Raw genomic sequence first — 18,473 nt, 5'->3', positions numbered from 1 at the left:
AATGAGCCATTATTAACACATTCCTCGATTTGAGGAAACGACAGGACGAACGACTGCAATGTCCCGGCAAATTTCATCGCCTCCTCGTAAAAAGTGCTAATGGTCAATACTCTCGACTGCAGAGTGTAATTCTATCGTTTTTCAACAGTGAGAAGACGTGTATGAAATAAAAAATAGTTCAACTTTCCCATATTCTTTGAATCCAAATTCCACCAAATTTTCTATCAAAATTTCTAGAGATGTGTAAATAGAGGATAAATTTAATTGAATCATCCCCTAGAGGTCAACGAACCCCTCCGAACACGCACAACTACAAATATAATTTTTTTCCCAGCACTTGGAGAACAGATCCTAGATTTTGTCATAGGAAAAATTGACATTTGCCAAATTCGAGTCTTTCATGGTCATGTGGGGGTATTCCTTTTCAAGTCATTCCCGAAGCCCCAATAAAACCGTCGCAATAAATAAAAAGACAAAACTATTATTTTTCACATACCTGAGGAGTCAAATCTTCGTTGACGTTCCGATTTTTCCAAACGTCTCTTTTCACTAGAAATTATTTACGTACAATTGAGGCTATAAAGCTATCCAGTAATAAATTCCTATCCAACATGGAATAGATTTTCCGCTTGATTTCCCCATAGTGCTAGTCCACGGACATAAATCCCAACGAGTGATTAATCGAATATTGGTTTTTGTTACTGCAATTTGCAGGAAGCGTAGATGCATCAGTTGAAACTGAAATGATTTTTGAAGCATCAATAGGCGTCCCCACGCTTCGACACTGCCTCCTATCACCCTCTCTCGGGGAGTTTCCACACTATTGATCACAACACTAGCCCCCGAGATGAATAACCTCTCAGTAATACCATTACCTTTGAGATTCGATTGACACTTGTCGCTGGCAATTGTCCCCTGATTTACTTCGAATCATTCAGAAATCCCCGAATGAAGTTTTTCACGAGTGTTGCATGAATTGACACTTGGAAATGGCAGGAGTCGTGCCATTGTCCGGTAAAACCGTGCGAAAACAGTGGTTCTCTCATGGTGAGTATACCCCTGTTTGCAAAATGCCTAATCACAATAATTTTCCACTTTTTCACAACGATTTTCTGATTAGACGGACCCAGGGGCTCTCTCAGAGGCTTGAGGTCTCAACTCGCCGAGGATGGTTGTGCGGAGTCTCAAGTTGTCCTCGGAAAACGACTGCTGGAGGAACGCAGCGGTATGTAGATCCAGTAGCAGTAAAGCTACACAATAAATGAATGAACTACACTATAAATTTGATAGTTAATTACGAAAACAAGTGACAAAAGTCAATGTCACCGTGAATTTAGTTTACTGAATGACAGGGAACGTCAATGACTTATGTGAGTGCTGAGCAGAACACATTATTTTTTATGAAAAGTATAATTTATTTGTTCTCGTTATAGATATCAAACAAAATAAAAGAGCCTCTTTACTAATAATTCAAATAGTTACTGATAAAAAAATAATATTACCATAGTCACTTTCCCTTCAAGAGCGCGACGTAGACAAAGAGGAGAACGCAAAGCTCGGTGTGTACTGGCTCACAAAGGCCTCCGAGCAGGGCAACATTGAGGCAACGGAAATCCTTAAAAAATGCCTGGAAACAGGTCACGGGATAACCGAGCACAACTACTACGACGCAAAGAGTTGCCTCGAGATGCCGCAGGATGAGAAGCTCGCGAGACGTGCGGCGCGTGAATTATTCTCGAGTCTCTCAAACGGTGAGGACTTTGTCACGATGGACCAGCTGAGGCGGCAATTGCGTGCAATCCGTGACAGGCAACGAAGGGATTCCGACGAGGACTCCCTCCACTCTGAGGGCACCTCCGAGAGCAGCGGAGGCGACGAGACAAGCCACAAATCACTGGAGTATCCCGAGAGCTTTGATCATCAGGGTGAAAAGATAACTGAAGCAGCACTCGTCTCCGCAGCGACCAGCTACGCCCGTGGCCTGCTCCCGACAGTGTCAAGAGCTCTCTGCCTGGTGAACCAGACTCGGATGGAGCTTGAGAATGTGCCATTACTACAGCGACCATTTGTCCACCCCCTGGAATCCCTCAAGTGGCTTTGGGAGTGGATTGTCGAGAGAATTGGAAGACGCGGTGGAACGTACGCTAAGTCCTTCTTCACCTCTAACCTCCAGACCCTAATTCTCCTCATCATTTACTCTCTCTTCGGTACTGAGAGTCTAGTCCTCTTTGTGCCAATGATCATCTACTACCTCTCGTTCATCGTCATGGTGGTGGCGACATTTCAGATGCTCCAGAGCAAACGTGAACTCCACGATTTTCGTAACTGGTCTGGTCTCTTCATCAGCTACTCAGGGGGAAATCTCAATGCTGATGAGGCTGAGTATCAGTTCTGCAGGAATAATCTCAAACCCTATGGCCACTTTTTCCTCGCCCTTTTGGTGAATCTTATGATCTACCCCATTATCGCACACCAGTGGACTCCCCAATCTGAATTTACGATCATCGCTTTTGTTCTCACTTTGGCAACTCTTTACAACTTCGGTTGGAAGGACTCATCGAAGCTTCCAGACTTTCTGGCGCTCATCAGCTTTGCTGTACATGTACTCGCTAAGTATCCATACGAAACTGACATAGTCGTCGCTCAGACCTGGAGATTCCTCGACATAAGGGTTCCCACGTTTGCTTCCTACGTCGTTGGAAATGGCATTGAATTCTGCTTGAATTTCCGGGCTGTTTTTTACCTCCTGATTCCTGGAGTCTTTGCTAAGATGGCGGGGAGGGACAGTTGGAAAGGCACTTACAGGACACTCATACCCCACTGCGTCACCCTCAGCTGGTGGCAGATCGCCATTCTGAGCTCTCAAGGAGCCACTTGGTATGGATTGATCAGGGGGGCTTTGGCACTTGTTGGAATGGTTCTCTTTTTACCCATCGCTGGACTTGCTTCGGTTCTTCTGCCCATTGTAGCTGCTGCCAGGTATCTGTCGGACAGTGATGTTGCCATGAAAGTTGGAATTACTGTGGCTGTGGGGGGGCTACCGTTCTTTGCTGCATGGTACCTGAAGAAAATCAGGGGCTCCAGGTTCAATTGGATCATCACGTACGTTCAGGTGTTTCTGGGGGCTCTTGCTGGAATTTTTCTCTGTTGGCCTGTCATCCTTGAGTATAAGAGTATGGAGAGCAGTGAGGGGATTGCGGGGATTCCTGGGGCATCCATGCTCACGTGGGAGCAGTACCAGAATCACTGTCATCAGCCCGCCTGGGAAGAACTTTCGTCAAAGGCTCAGGTGCAGGTGCAGTGTGCACAGCTGGAGGGCATCAATGTCTCCTGGGAGGGATATGTTACCAATGTGAGGGTGAAGACTGTTGAGAACAGCATTGCTGGGCTGCTGAGGAGGCTCCCTGAGGGCATCGAGGACAGACTCAGTTGCGTCTTCGGAGAACCGGTAGGTGAGCATCTCTGTCGAGGGGGGGATATCAACAAGAGCACCTGCGATATGATCAGAAAGACGCAGGCCAGGAAGTGCCTGGTTACCAACTGGAACCGATACCACTTCGAGATCTATGTGAAGATGAAGAATGGACTCTGGGGAAGCAATGCAGAGATCGTTCTCCAGGCCGATCACTCGTTTATGAATTTCAGTTTGAATATTTATCCTGGAGATAAGATACAGTTCTCTGGGACCCTCTCGAATGACGGGGCAGAGGGGGAGGCGTTACTAGGGGGAGCCAAACCTCGGGTTAGACTCGAGGAGGTCTCCTGCAGTGCTTGTCATGTGATTCATCTTCAAGCGACCAAACGAGAGAGGGGGAGCAGGATCTCTATTGGGGTCGTTACTCGGACATTTGTTCTCGGGATCAAGACTGTTTTGAATTTCGTATTGAATCCTTTAGTCGTTTTCAAGTGATGGAGACATTAGTGATGTCGGAAGAAATCGGGAAAAGTACATCTAACAAATTAACAACTCTGAATTTTTTCCGTAAAATGTCATTTATCGAAACTCGATTTTAATGCAGGAAATCTCTCCTATTCAATGTAGATCATGTATTGTCGTTGTGAGCTATCTCCCCTGTAGCATGACACACATCACCCTTAATTACTTAATTAATCATCCAGTACCTCACTAGATTGGCACATGTTCATAGTATGTGCGTAAAATATTTTTCTTACTTGTAATTAGTTTATAAAAAAAGATGAAAAAAACTAGGTGCTATCGATGTTTATGTAGCTGTCTGGATTAATGAATTGACATGAGTAAAGTTGAAAAATTCATTCCAGAGTCGAATGTGCCTTGTAAGAATGGGAGAGTTAAGTGAATAAAAATAGTATTATTTTTCCCGCTGGTAATCCCAAGTGGATTTTCGATCCAACGTAGAAAACCATTTCGATGTGCCAATCTTAGATCTCGTGATTGAGTCAAGAGTCTAAGAATTAGTCATATATTTTTTATTATTTTTAGGTGAAAATTTCAGTGAAAACTTTAGTGCAGTCTGATGTAACTATTGATTACGGTTTATTTCGAAATCACATGACATTTGTAAATGAAGGATTATTTTTATATTCACGAAATATATTTTCATTTCGAACAATTGCCTCTTTTCATTCGTAATTATTTTGGTGATATTTCAAAGTACTTTTGCAATTTGAAAACAGGTTTCGAAGAATATCTATGCACCAACACAACACCAATTACACACATTTTTCGTTCTTGAATAATCGTTTATTTGGCATTTCGATCGATAAAACATTTGTACAGGCATTACGCTTTATTTATATTTGTATAATAATATACATCGGTCACTTAACTGATTCACATATCTCGTGGCTATTTTTAAAAGTTTATTGCTTCCGGGATGAGTCGAAGAGGTAAAATCCTCAAATCAGTCAGTATCTCCCATCATTATTATCAGACGGAGAATTGATTTTAGTTTATTTACACTTTTACAAATATAAAATCGGTGTTTATGCTTCATCGATGTACCTGACGTGACTGATATGGATTACTCATAGTTAATTCATTTTTATAAATAAAAAGATAAAATCGATGGATAGCAATTGGAGCAGAACCAATGGAAATTGATTACTTGGTAATAGCTTCGTTTAGTCTAATTCCTCAAACATAAAAAAATAAAATTGCGAGTGTCACCTCGTGTGATGATTTTTATCACCGGACACCAGAGGAGTATTAATTAAAATCTAATGACTTCCCTAGATGCTGAACTACTTGTAAACCACGGACTACAAAAAAAATCTTATAATTTCCAGTGGGCGTTGAAGGAAAGGAAGAGCCCAGGTTTTTGCACTCAATTATGCATTTAATTATTTTATGACACATCAGATTACTGAGAAAGCCCGGATGAGAGGAATTACAAAAGATTTCACGTTTAAATATTTTACACATTCACTGAGTTTATCTACATTCAGTTAGCTGAGTCTGTAGATCCTCTCAATATCTAAAATTAATAACTCGACAAACAAACAATTCATACATTCACTCATTCGCATGCGGGTAATTTCGAAAAAATGTCATAACTATCGATCAGTGATTTTGTCGGATAAATGGATTATTGAATCATCAGTAGAATCTTTTTCGACTGTTTTCCTGGTGCTTCTGGTAGAACATAACTCCGATAATAACGCAGGCGATGAGAGCCAGTGCAGCAACCAACATCAGCAAGAATATTTTTATTCCACTGAGGGACGAGGGCTTTGGATCGTCTACGTGATCCCTCGGGGACTCGAAGAACGTTGCTGAGGGGATTATGTTGGACCTGTCTTCTGTGTCTTTTGGCTAAGGGGAAAGTCAGAAAATTAAATTTTCAAGTCTGTGTCGGTGTCCACAATGCCAATTTAGAAGTACGTGATGATAAATTTAATGTCAGACAAATGAATATGGTCAAGTTTCATTAGAAAAATTTTTGAAGGAAAGCATTCTTTGAAAAGAAAATAGGACGAATATAATACCAATTCTGATGTTTAATAGAGAAGAATGTTTAAAAATTTGATTCAAAATTTTGTTCTACACATTTATTTGAAAGTAATTATACTCACATCGTTTGGTAAATCCAACTCGAACAAACGAATAGAAACTATATCATGATTATCAGAGAGGTCCCCAGTTGTGGCTGTCACACCAAAGTAATATCCAGTCGGTAATTTAAGACCACTGACCGTGAAACATGGCTTCCAAGTCGCTTTATTATCAATGTCTGTTGATACTGAAATCACGAAAATTGCATGTCACTAAACCCCGGACAATTCCAACAACGATAAACATGAATAACTCAAGTTTTGATGGCCCATCAAATAATATCGAGGCTGTCTCACAGCTGTTCTGCCAATTAATCAGCTGATTAAAACCTATTAAGAATTTAACGATAGCGAGAGGAGTTAACGAGCCACCTGGACTTAAGAACCGTGAATAGAATTCATTTTCTCAGAGTCATAATTTTTTTGAACGACACCGGTGTTACTGGGTTATTAGTGGGGTCATCCGTTTCTCATATTTTCTCTTCCTTTCAATTTGGAAATTAATTTATGCTGCTGGTTATTTTTGTTTAATATTCCTCACCTGTGAATTGCGATTTAGGAAAATTCGGGCAAGATGAATTTAGGATATTATTTACTTTTCAAGGCGATTGCCAGCTGATAATATAGAAAGGTCGCGGGATTGATTTATTAATTCACTCATAAAATTATTTTTTATGTAGACACGTAATTTTTTTATTCTTATGATCGGACGTCAGTAAATTTTTCAATGCACCTGTAGAATTTCGAATGAACCATTTTTTAAAATCATTTCTGTTCAATTAATAAAAGTCAGGAATGAAAGGCAAAATTAAAAATGAAATGAAGTGAATAACTCTAAAATAAGGAAATTAATTTCTTTCTATTCGGCTTGCCGTCATGCCTTCCAGGCACGACTAATTATCAATCCACGACATTGCAATCAATATTTACCCTACGAATACAATAGATCAATGTTTTTCATTGCTTACCACTGAGTGTATCCCCCTCGTATCGCATAGCAATGTGCGTATCATGGTCAAGATTCCGGAATTTCGCTTCACATCCGGCTAATTGTGTGTGGGTGCCGTCCCTGTCGTGGTCGTAATGGAGAGAACCGTTGTTCACCATTGCTGAGATATAGGGATGCTGATGCTGCAAATGGGAACATAAATGCGAATCAGTAACGCGATGAAGCAATCTCATTAGACGATCAGCATTCTTAAAATGCCTTGGAATTGAAAGGAAATTCTTACAATTTTTGTGAACATGATTAGAGCGGGATAGCCTTTTCTAGCTACTCATACGGTATTGAATAAAAGGCCCCGCACCGTTATAAATCACTGAAGTAATGAGATTTTCCAACGTTGCTGAGGAAATTCTGAGAGGTCTTTGGAAAAGTTAATTCTTTACAACGTAAGATTTGGTTGAATATTTCCAAAATTAACTGGACAGAATAACCTTCACGTAATTTTTATAAATATCCAATCAATTAGCACGAAAAAATAATGGTTCCATTTCCTCAGCAAGTGGATAACACTCACCATAAAAAAAATCAGTTATCTTGTTTTCAGTCGTCTCTTTCTATTACAAATGTTCAATGAGATGTACACATTCATTATGATCTATTACATCTCTGAATGAATAATGAAAAAATAATAACATACATTGTGAGGTCCGTTATGGTTGCTGTAAGTGTCCAAAATCACCGCCAGCCCCTGGAAAAAGTCCTGATTTCCAAAAACAGGTCCAGTCTGCATTTTATCCTTTGCATACCATATCGCGAAACCATCCCCATAGAGGTCCCGACCCTTTCCATGGACTTTGAAATGGATCTGTACCTCCCAGTTGCGAACATTACACGGCTGAAAAAAAATTCGGATGAAAAAAGTGTCCGGCGACCCTTGAGGGGTTTCATTCATCCCCAATAACCTACCACCGAGTTCCACAGGGCTCCCTGTTGGCTCTGCAAGTCTGCTGTGAGTCTGATGTAGTCATTGGTCACCATAGTGCTTCCCATAAAGTCCCAGGAGGGTATGGTCATTCCCATGCCTGCAAGAAGCGATAAGGAACGTAAATGCAATCATTTTACGATGCAGTGACGAATGAAAGGTCACAAGGGATCATGAGTTATGGAACCCTAGTCGTGGCTAGTCTAATAGCAGGACAAAGCCACGTAAGCCAGTTTTTGGAACGCTCCTAACCTCCAAAACACTGATATGTGTTTGGTAGGCATTTTGGTGGAACAATCAGAGATACGTCGTTGAATCCTGGATAAAACTTACCTTGATAGGGCCTGATGAGGGAATGCTCCCTTTTCATGAAGTCTTTGGTGTTCCATTCGGCCGATTCAGCTCCCACGGCTCCAAGAATACCGAGAATCACCACATAAAACGATGAAAAACGCATTTTTCTGTGTTATTCACAACTTCCACAGGCATATGAGGAAAACAAAATATGACGTCTCGACGTGGGAATCAGTCTCGCTTTTTCTGTCTCCCCAGTGTGCACGCACGTATCCTCCAGTCTATCATTCAAATTTATTCTACCAAAATTTCTTGGGTGAAAACGCCACCACTTATCGAACAATCACGAATTGAAATGCTAATCGGTGAGTTACGCGTAGACAGGCGACCTTAATGGGGACCACAATGTACTTAGCCAGGAAGAAAGTGTAAACGGAAAAAATAACTAATGTACGTAATTGTGTATAATTAGTGCATCATTGTACATCAATTCATTTTGTTTGTAGCTTCATGGATAATTGATACCAGACATTTTAATTTCACTGATGATGTTGGCCGAAAACAATGAAAAATCAACTTTTTAAATTGAACTGTAGCTAGGTTTATAGGGAATCGTTTGTAGATAACAAATATAAAGGTTTGTTCATTTGTAAATACCCTAATCATCCGAAAAATCAAATAACAATTGTGATTACTCCCCACTCTAATTTTATTATCGACGGTGGCGCCTCTCACCCTCGGGGTTAGTATTCACATGGGCATCAGCCCATGTACTGGCCCCGCAGTGAGAGGCGTCACCGTCGATAATAAATTCTAATGGGGTGTAATCAGACTTTTTATTTGATTGTATTCGATGACTGGGGTATGTACAAATGACCAAACAATCTACAAATAATTTTTGACAAAACTAGTTATAGTGGATTGAAAAAGTTGATTTTTTTTTTTTCTGGCCAACATAATGGGTGACGTTAAAATGATGATTATTAATTATCTACGGGCGATAAATAAAATCAATGCATGTATAATGATGTATTAACAATGTACAATTATGTACATAATTTTTTTTTCCATTTGCACCGCCACTTACCCTACAAGCAGGAGAGTTTCTCCCACACCTCACAGAGGTCGCTAGTTACACCTACCCTATCACCCTTTTTTTTAAATCCCCATTCTTTAAATAAAAAACTAGAAAATTTCATTTTCAACACTTCCCAGAATATTTCTGATTTTATGTTAATTTTCCTACAATAATTAACATTTTTTCTACAACTCGTCGACGTTCTATGAATTTCATGGCCCATCACGTCCACGTGATATTTCGAATACCTTCACGTTGACATTTAGACAATAAACTGGGTCATTTGAATTTTCAAATGGGAGTAGGTACTTGCCACCTGTTAAATGTGAGAGCAACAGATCTCAAGATCCCTCAATTTCCTTTTTATTTAAATACCCCAGTTTCCCAGTCACCTCTACTTGCGCAGCGGAATAATCTATCCCGGGGGAAGGTGTCTGTCGGAACCCTGGGGTTCGTGACCCACCCCGCGTTCGGTCTAGACCCAGTGAAAATGTAAAAGCGCACCAGGCGATTTATTTTCAGTCCCGACTCGCCCAGGCCCACCACAAGTAGTAGTAATGTTTTTAGTTTAAAAATTTATATAATTTTTTCATATAGTTCCCCCTCTCCTTCAAAATGCATCACTTTAAAATTCTCCAATTCCAATCAATTTAATATTTCAAAAAGCAATTATAGATCTGCCGCAATCGATCTGCAGAGAAAATTTGTTTTTAAAAAGTCTCGAACTAATACTGGAAAAAAATTTTAATCCCTCAATTATAAAAAATCCGAATGTTGTTGAGATGAATTTTTGGAAGTTTTCGAAAATTGTTCAGGGGAAAACGGGTTCAACTCAGTCAAATTTCCAGTGCCATGACTGGAATTTTTTGATAATTTCTCCCCGTGTAATCCTCGGTATCTCCATCTTCATTTCCGACACATGACAAGGAAATAAAAATCAATATATTATTTGCATACACCCATGCGTCATTTCCTTGGCTCCTTTGTTGCGAAAAAAATCTCACGCGGACTCATCTCCTCCCCCTCTGCGGCCCCACCCTCTTGAAACCTCACGATATTCTCATTGAGAAGATATACGAAGTCCCTGCAGCCTCATCTCATACATAACAGTCTGGAGAAAAGAATCCAGGGGAGATTAATCGGCCGGGTGGACGACCACATCAATAATCCTCCACTGAGGATTATCGAATAACCACCAAAACCCCCGTCAAGAATGAAAAATAAAGAAGGGGGCGATATGTTTTGGCTCAGAGAGAAAGAGGACATTGGCTGCACCGCAGGACACATAAACCACATAATGAGATTTTTAGGGCACTTGAAGGGCGATTAAATTAAAAAAGAAAATAAACAGGTATTTTATGTCGATTGGAAATGTAAAATCAGAACGATTAATCATTACTGGTTCATTCGATTTTTTTTCGGAGATAGCAGCCACAATAAATATTTCACATTCTTGGTGGATGTTGTCACAGATACATCATAACTAACTGTTCCGGAATTATCGATTGAAAATATGACAAATTGTTTGATGAAATTGTATTTAGTCGGATTGGAATTTGGACTGGGTCAGGATTTAGGCCGTTGACACAGGCCACTGATACAGATATCTGGTCAGTATTTATTTGTTTTTCGATAATAAAATTATATTTTTCCATTACAAATGAAATTAAATGTCATTCATCCACATAATTTACCTAATTTTCCCACAAGTTCATCCGCAAAAAAAATTCATATCGACCTGGAGGGTTTGCCGTACCAGAGCGGTCTTTTTCCCCTGATTTGCACAGCAGATCGACTGCGTCTGCAAAGACGATAATCAAATTTTCTGAAAACAATTATGGCAGTAATTAATTATCATCAATTGCAGTATCATTATGAAGTCTGTAACCAGACATCTTAAACAATGGCCCTAAATTGTCTTAATTACGACGACTAGTTTTTCCACTGTATTTGTTAACCCTTCGATCGGGAAAATTCAAGCCACGTATGACCCGAAAATCCCAAAGTAAGTAAAAAACTGAAGGACATTCACACGGGCAGAAAAAGCCGCGAGAGAGAGAGGAGAGAAAAAAAATCTGTCGCGAGGGGGAGGGAGAGGAAGGAGTAAAGGAGGAAGGCGAGCGTGCCATGCCGTGCCGTTGGCTCCGTTGGGCAAAGAAGCCACCGACAGACGAGTGAAAAATGAAGGGGGATATATCTACCTCCTTCCAATGGGCACCCAAGTGGCCCCAGAGAACTTGCAGGCGAGCGAGGATAATTGCGAGAAGAAATCGAGCCGAATGCATCAGCGAGTTGTGGCATGCGTCGGGCAATGGCCATCAAGGTGCACTGAGGTATATGACCCAGTTGTACGTACGTTTCATCCACATTTTTTTCGCCCTCATCTGTCCTTTTTTCCTCGGTCCATTGTTTTTACATCGAAATGTCGGGGACAGGGAATTTTCGGTTACCAGAGGGATTACCCCAAATGGCTAACGAGACGTGCATTGTGTTATCCAAGTCCGGGCCTTAACGAGGCCCCAGAGCCTCGAAATTGGGGGAAGCGATGGACTGAGAGAGAAATTTTCTAATGTGGAGAGAAATTCATTAGTTTCGATGATAACAATCAAATTAATTTCCATTTGTCACTAGGCAGCAGCTGCCAAATTCATTTAAGGGAAACGGAACGTCTGTAACTACTTAAATTTTTCGAGTCGTGTTCCCTCCAAGAATTCTTCATTTAAATCCGCAAAACTGCATTACCAACTTGACCAGAATATTGTTAAATCAATAAAATAATAATCTCAATTAACGATCTTGTCCCAGTCTCTTATAGTTTTTCAATAGAAATTTTTCTTCCCCAAAAACTAATTCCAAAATCAAACAACATGATCCCACCCCGACTCCACCGCTGGTACTTCCCCTCTATTCACTTCTCAAGTGTCAAACCGCCATTCGTGATTGCCCAGTGAATCTCGAATGCTATACCAGTTACCGGAAGTGTCCCGTGGACAGCGCGAGGAGAAGTAGGCGGGGGAGGTGGAGGGAGGTAGGGAGGAGGGGGGGTCACCCAAGGCGGCATGTCACACACAGACTTCATTAATTTACGAGCGGTGTGCGGAGGAATCGATGCAACGGTTCGGACTATGGGCTTGAATTACGAGACACTGACGAGTCATCAATACCACAATAAAATCGGTAAAATGGTCGAGGCATTTGGAAATCCAGTGGAAATAAATAAATTGATAGAAAGAAAAAGAAAAATTGCCATTTTATGCGCCAACGCGGGTGAATGTCCTTTCTGGCAGATGCTTGAACGGCCTTACAAAAACTTTCACTTGCACTCGGCATTGTTAAGCATTTCTTCGGAAGAAATGAAAAACCGTGGCGATAAGGAAAGGACACGAGGGAGGGAGAGAATAAAAAAAAAATGAAAATTCACAGCGCGTTGTGGGACTCCCTGCACTGTATTACGTGAGTGGAAACGATTTGCAAACTATCATATCGCTAATCGGGCAACGCGATACCCACATGGCCTCATCTCATTCTCAGTTTTATTTTATTCTCATTTTGTTTTCTCTTGAGTTGAAGACCACCACCACAACCTGCAATTACAGTGATTACTTTTTTAAATTACTCGGATGCACGCGAGACATTTTGACGATCGCATCTGGCCCCCTCGCGTCTCTCCCTCCCCCTCCTTGCCCCTGTGGGTCTTTCTCCCCGGGCCTTTCCATCATTTCTCCTTTTGATTTGTCTTTTTTTTTTCTTTTCATCCGCGATGCTTCTCATCGTCGCGCGACGAAGGGGGTGAAGGAACTTTATGTGTCTCTGAACTCAAACAAATCCCCAATTCTTCTGCGTGACTGTCCGAATGAAACGAGAGGAAGGAAAAAAAATTGAGGAGGCAGTGAAAATAAAAAAGAACATTGAATTTATTCGTCCTGACAGCCACATACATTGTGCACTTATTTCAACGAAGTGGCTTCTCCTCGCGGAGAGAGATATCCAGAACGGAACGAACGAATCGCATTCTTCATCCGGCTACATTTAATTGGGCCTCCTCTCCCCGTCTCCGTGGGGCCCCCTCGCGATACTGATAAATATTGCCGCCCGTCTGTTGCTTCTGACCTGAAAAAAAAAGGTAACACGGGGGATTAAATTAAATTGTTTCGAGCATTCGGCTTAACGTGAAGAGGAAATATGATGTACCGAGAAGTTCATACCCAGTGATTTCGGCCTTGGACACTGCAATTTATTCGAGAGATTGTTTTCTCCTGTAATGAGTGGGGCTGCATTGGGCAACTATGTTTTTGGGGAGATTCTCGAATATAAATAATAATTTGGGGGGATGTGTAATTGGGGATAATTGGGAGAAAGTAACACAATTGAGGAATTCAATTTTGGGGTCAATTTTAATTCGATCCTAGATCATATCGTTTGTGGAATTTCTGGTAATTTATTTATTGGCGTGAAGAGCTGGCCTGTCACTCTTGTCACGTATTTACATAATCGTTCAGTCCTCTTCAAAGATTCATTATTCATTCCATGAAGAAAATAATTATGAATTAATTGCGGAAGGGGAATTGTTTTGCCTGAAATTTTCTAGCGACTTTACATATACTTATTAAAAAGAGAGCTGAGTGTCTCACTAATTCACATAATTCATCACCTCATCTACAGGCCGAGTTTATATAATCCTCACAACAATGAAAATTAAATTTTGCTTCCAGTATCACGTAATCATTACCAAACATTTCTCCGTGACCCATAAAATCCCCCAAAATTATCCCCGAAATTGCGTTGGCATTGAAATAGATTTCTCATTGACAATGACAAGCAGAACCCTCCGAGTACTAAAAATGTTCAAGACTGAGTTCCGCTCTTTAAAATACAAAATTTATCCCGTCAAATTTTTCTCAAAAACAAATTAAGACGATACTAAAAATTAAATTATCCCGTAATCATCACCAGACACCTCTCTCCATGACACAGGAAGTTATCCAAAATTACTTCTCAATATCGTTGACATTGAGATGCATTCGTAATTGACGATGACAAACAAGACAGTTTGAGTACTAAAAAAAAAAAAAGAAAGGAGGAGCGCGTTCTATTTTTTGAGTAAACGTTAACACACGTTTTACCTAAATTTCACCAACGTATAATTATCGTGTAATGGAATGAGAGACCGTTCTGTGGAAAGGGTCAGCGGAAGTGTGTTGACAAAACGTGAAGATTGTCAGCAGGGAGTATGGGTAAAGCACGCGCGCCCGTTGCATTCTTCAACGAGTACCTGAACACACGTCATTGAGGTACCCATCGTGGATATAATAATGGATGTTGTGGGGAGGGGGAGAGGGGGGGATTTGCTTGCGTTTCTTTCCGTAATGCGGTAGAAGTCGATTCGAGGTAAAACGGGCTCTCCTCGGGCATGGGTTTTATCAAACGAAGGAGGCAGCCACCACCATCAGGCCCGATGCTACAAACGCACAGGTGACCCACTTGAAGAGCGATGCCAGTCGCACACACGTAGCATTCAAGGAGGCGAGAAGCGAAATCTCAAGTACACGGGGCAACCAGCGAGTCTCATCTTTCATTAATTTTTATATCTGTTTTTCTTTTGTTATTGCCAGGAAAATAATGGAGACGATTCGTGCTGACGATTCGTACACCTGGAGGATAATATCTATTGTGAAGATTTCTTGGAATTTAATGCACTATTGCTGGGAGATTCCTTATGATTCGGTATTTATGGTGGTAATTCGTGACTTGCGAGGGTTCTCTTGGGTAGAATGGCACATGCAAATGATGATTTTTCTGGAGATTTTTAGAGATTCGAAGGAGTATTTATGGTCTGTCTATTGAGGTAATTACTACTGACAGTTCAAGTGAAACTTGGATTGTCCAACAATGTTAATGAAGTCGGGGGGAATTTCTGAATATTTTTTTTTTATATTCAAAGGTTTTTGGTATGGGATGGAAATGGGAGGGGAATTTGGATTGGAGTCATGGTAAGGCTGGATCTATTCAAATGAAATTCATAATTGCACTTCAATTTTTCATGGGATTCCTAATTGGATAAGATATTAAATTGTTTATGGAATTTGTAATTTATGTAGGTAATTTGTGGTGTCTCAGCTCTTTCATGTTTAACCCTAGATCGGTCACCTCGCGAGGAAAATGCCGCAGCGCGTGCTCCTTTAATTGCCATTGGCTCGCTAACCGGAGAAATAAAAAATTCAACTGGGTTGACGGATATTGCGGGTCACCATGTTTTATTAATTTTCAAATTTCATTGGTAAGCGGATTCCAATCGTCAGGCCGTACTTTTCACCAGAATTGTCACTCGAAAATTGCGATACCGAGACTTAAATTTTTCTGATCACTTTCGCAATCGTTATGCGAACTCGCGTTAACTAATTTTGACTGATCATTTTTCTCGATCTGGGGGGATAAGGAGGAGTCGCTTCAGATTTGATAGGAAAGTACACAGGAAATTTCTAATTTATGTGGGCGATTTATTATAATCAGAGTCTCTCATATTTGACAAATTGAGCGATCGCCTGAATTTCTCAAATCCCAACCATTCTCATGACCCACAAAAAAAGAATTCAAATTTTTATTTTCCGTATGGGTAGATGAAATCCAGGATAGATTGGACTCGAGTACATCGTGTATCCAACAAGTATCATCTGTCACTGATTATAATCTTTTCGTTTTTCTTTCCTTTGATTCGGAGCGGAATGGTCGCGCGACGCTCACGCTTTTAATGCATCTCAATCAGCTAGTCACCGTCGATTCAAATTACATTCAGCAGATAATATTATCAATGTTCAACATTTATTGGAATTTAATTGATAGGTGAATCGCTCTTTTTCATTCAGTGAGACTTGACGAGAATTTATGCGGCCAATTTCAAATTCGTGTCTGTCATTCATGATTAATGAGTACATAAATTTTAATAGAGACTTGGGCTACTGATTCTCGTGAAAATTACTTGTGAAATTTATTTGAATTTTCGGAATATTTTGAGGCACATTTGTGAAAGCTTTTAGTGGAACTTTTAACTTTTCAAAAATCAACGGATTTATCACATTAATTAGTAATTAGACATTCTGGAATTTCTACCTGACCTTTAGGGTGAAAGTTCGAATCACGGATACTCTGTTATTTTCATTGAGTTTGCAGGTGAATTTTTAAACCTTAAACTTTCAATTTAGAGGCAGATTGAGTGATTCATTTGTGGGTCATTTGAAAATGAATATTTTTAGCAAACGAAACTGAATAAATTATACACCGAATCATCCTGGGATATTCTACAATAATACCCAACAGTTTTCAATCAGAAGGAAATCACACATCAAAAATAACTGAAACTTCATTAAAGCCGTGTCATTATTCCAAAAAAATCACGACAATTTGTACTTGACCCACGCGGTGAAACTTCCCACCAACGTAATAAAGAACAATGAATGCGAAACAAATCTAAACATCCTCTTCCCTCGCTTCAATCATTAAATTCCCACAAACTCATTAAGTCCCCCGCGAATAATAGAATCAATTAACTTACTAAATGAATCTTATAATCGAGTTTAATTTTACAATGGAATATTGCGACGGCTTTCACCAATGTACGTAGAATGAGCTGATGTACGAAAGAAAGTCGGAAATCCGTTGCGCTTCAGACTACAAAAACACTAATCGATGTCAAACATCATCAGTACCAGCAATTAAATTCATTGTTCTTGTTCTCGTCGTTAATTATGTGGATCAATTACCGCGATTTACATAGTTAATCCACGGAACCGTGTGGGTTTTGGGGTGCAAAATTTAAATACATGACTCCAGCTCCAATATTTTTCACACAAAAAATATAAAAGACCCACCAATAAAAATTTATGAAAACAAAAAATCAATTCCGTTTACTCGAAACGTTCATTAATAATTTAGTTAATTCCGAGGGATTTGGCTCTCGCTGAGCTACTTGACAATGACAATTACCCATAATGCTCGTGTAAAATCGACAAAACGAGTCTGGGAGCCATTTGTGTGACTTTCACCAAATTAGTGACCGTTGTGAAGTATTCGCACACGAGAGAGGACAAGCACCAGCTGTTGCGTACCATCGTATTAGATAGGGCTGCTTATGAATCTGCTTTCGCTTTCGAAATCATAACGCACCACCTCCAAGGCACCTCCACATCAATTTGTATATATATATTATTTACGTAGCTTCGTGGCACCACTTTCCACCCCCCATTCCATTCCCCTAATTTTGATCACTCTTACGTAAATATTTTATCGGCGAAAATATCTCCGCCCGGGGGGACTTCCTCGTGAGGCAACAGCTCGCGGAATTCTCGCCGATTATGTTCGCAAAAGCTATATTCTACCGGATTAGGAACAAGTGATACATATTTTATCAATTTGTTTTTCTCCATTGCCAGTCATTTGACGGCTTTACACCTATAGCCAACGGGACAGGGTAAATTGAGAGCGATATCACGCCGGCATCTTGTAACTCCGGGTAAATGGAGCGCGATGGAAAAATTCTGGGTACATTATGTCGTTTTTTTTTTTAATTCACCTTTTTGGGACGAGTTCGCAATCGCTGGGCTAATGGAGTCTTCGGATTTTAGGGGGCAGGGGGAGGGGGCGGAGGAGGAGGAGAATAATATTGAGGAGGCGCATTTCCATTGCGTCTGATGTTGATGAACTTTGGGGCCAAGCACAAACAGGGTCATTAAACGAGTCTCTTCCTCTTCGTGCGTACGTTCGGCGTCTTATCCGTTTATTCTCTTTTCTTTTGATTTACTCCTTTTCTTCGCTCTCGTGTTCTTCGGAAATACTGGGATTTATGTCGGACGTGGAGAAAAATGCGCGCTGGATGGGGAGATAAATGAGGTGAAAATTCACTCAGTACGGGACAATTTATTTTTTACTCCACATTGTTCAGATGATTTCAACTGATAATTTTTTTTTTAATCAAATTTCACTCTCCCATTAACTACACTTTTTTTGTATTTTTATCAGATTGTGCTACCACTGAAAATTCGAGAAGTCTTCTGATTGAAACTTTTACAAAGAAAATCGTGGGAAAGGAAGATACAAAAATCAATTACAATTTGATAAATCATCTCGATAAAAATGCTGTTAGCTAA

The 18,473-nt window shown here is 40.3% G+C and overlaps 3 protein-coding genes across 3 annotated transcripts in view; 1 reads left to right on the top strand and 2 right to left on the bottom strand.

The window, feature by feature from the left end:
- Nucleotides 1–549, bottom strand: part of LOC135164123 (dopamine receptor 1-like) — a 39,556-nt gene extending 39,007 nt beyond the window's left edge. The window contains exon 1 of the mRNA XM_064124206.1: nt 497–549. The gene's annotated coding sequence lies outside the window, so the exon portion shown is untranslated. The remainder of the gene's footprint in view (nt 1–496) is intronic.
- Nucleotides 550–852: 303 nt separating this feature from the next.
- LOC135164121 (wolframin) lies at nt 853–4,592 on the top strand. The gene is made up of 3 exons (XM_064124202.1): nt 853–1,047; nt 1,121–1,225; nt 1,524–4,592. The coding sequence occupies exons 1-3, from the start codon at nt 990–992 to the stop codon at nt 3,908–3,910; spliced, it is 2,550 nt and encodes an 849-aa protein (XP_063980272.1). The 5' UTR covers nt 853–989; the 3' UTR covers nt 3,911–4,592.
- Nucleotides 4,593–4,701: 109 nt separating this feature from the next.
- LOC135164125 (vesicular integral-membrane protein VIP36) lies at nt 4,702–8,647 on the bottom strand. The gene is made up of 6 exons (XM_064124207.1): nt 8,295–8,647; nt 7,946–8,061; nt 7,677–7,874; nt 7,002–7,164; nt 6,055–6,221; nt 4,702–5,794 (listed from the first exon to the last, which is right to left on the bottom strand). The coding sequence occupies exons 1-6, from the start codon at nt 8,416–8,418 to the stop codon at nt 5,579–5,581; spliced, it is 984 nt and encodes a 327-aa protein (XP_063980277.1). The 5' UTR covers nt 8,419–8,647; the 3' UTR covers nt 4,702–5,578.
- Between the last annotated feature and the right edge of the window lie 9,826 nt (nt 8,648–18,473).

This window comes from Diachasmimorpha longicaudata, chromosome 6 (genome assembly GCF_034640455.1).
Source record: "Diachasmimorpha longicaudata isolate KC_UGA_2023 chromosome 6, iyDiaLong2, whole genome shotgun sequence".
Taxonomy (NCBI): domain Eukaryota; kingdom Metazoa; phylum Arthropoda; class Insecta; order Hymenoptera; family Braconidae; genus Diachasmimorpha; species Diachasmimorpha longicaudata.
Note: the sequence above shows the minus strand (reverse complement) of the source record. Positions and strands in the feature narration are given on the sequence as shown.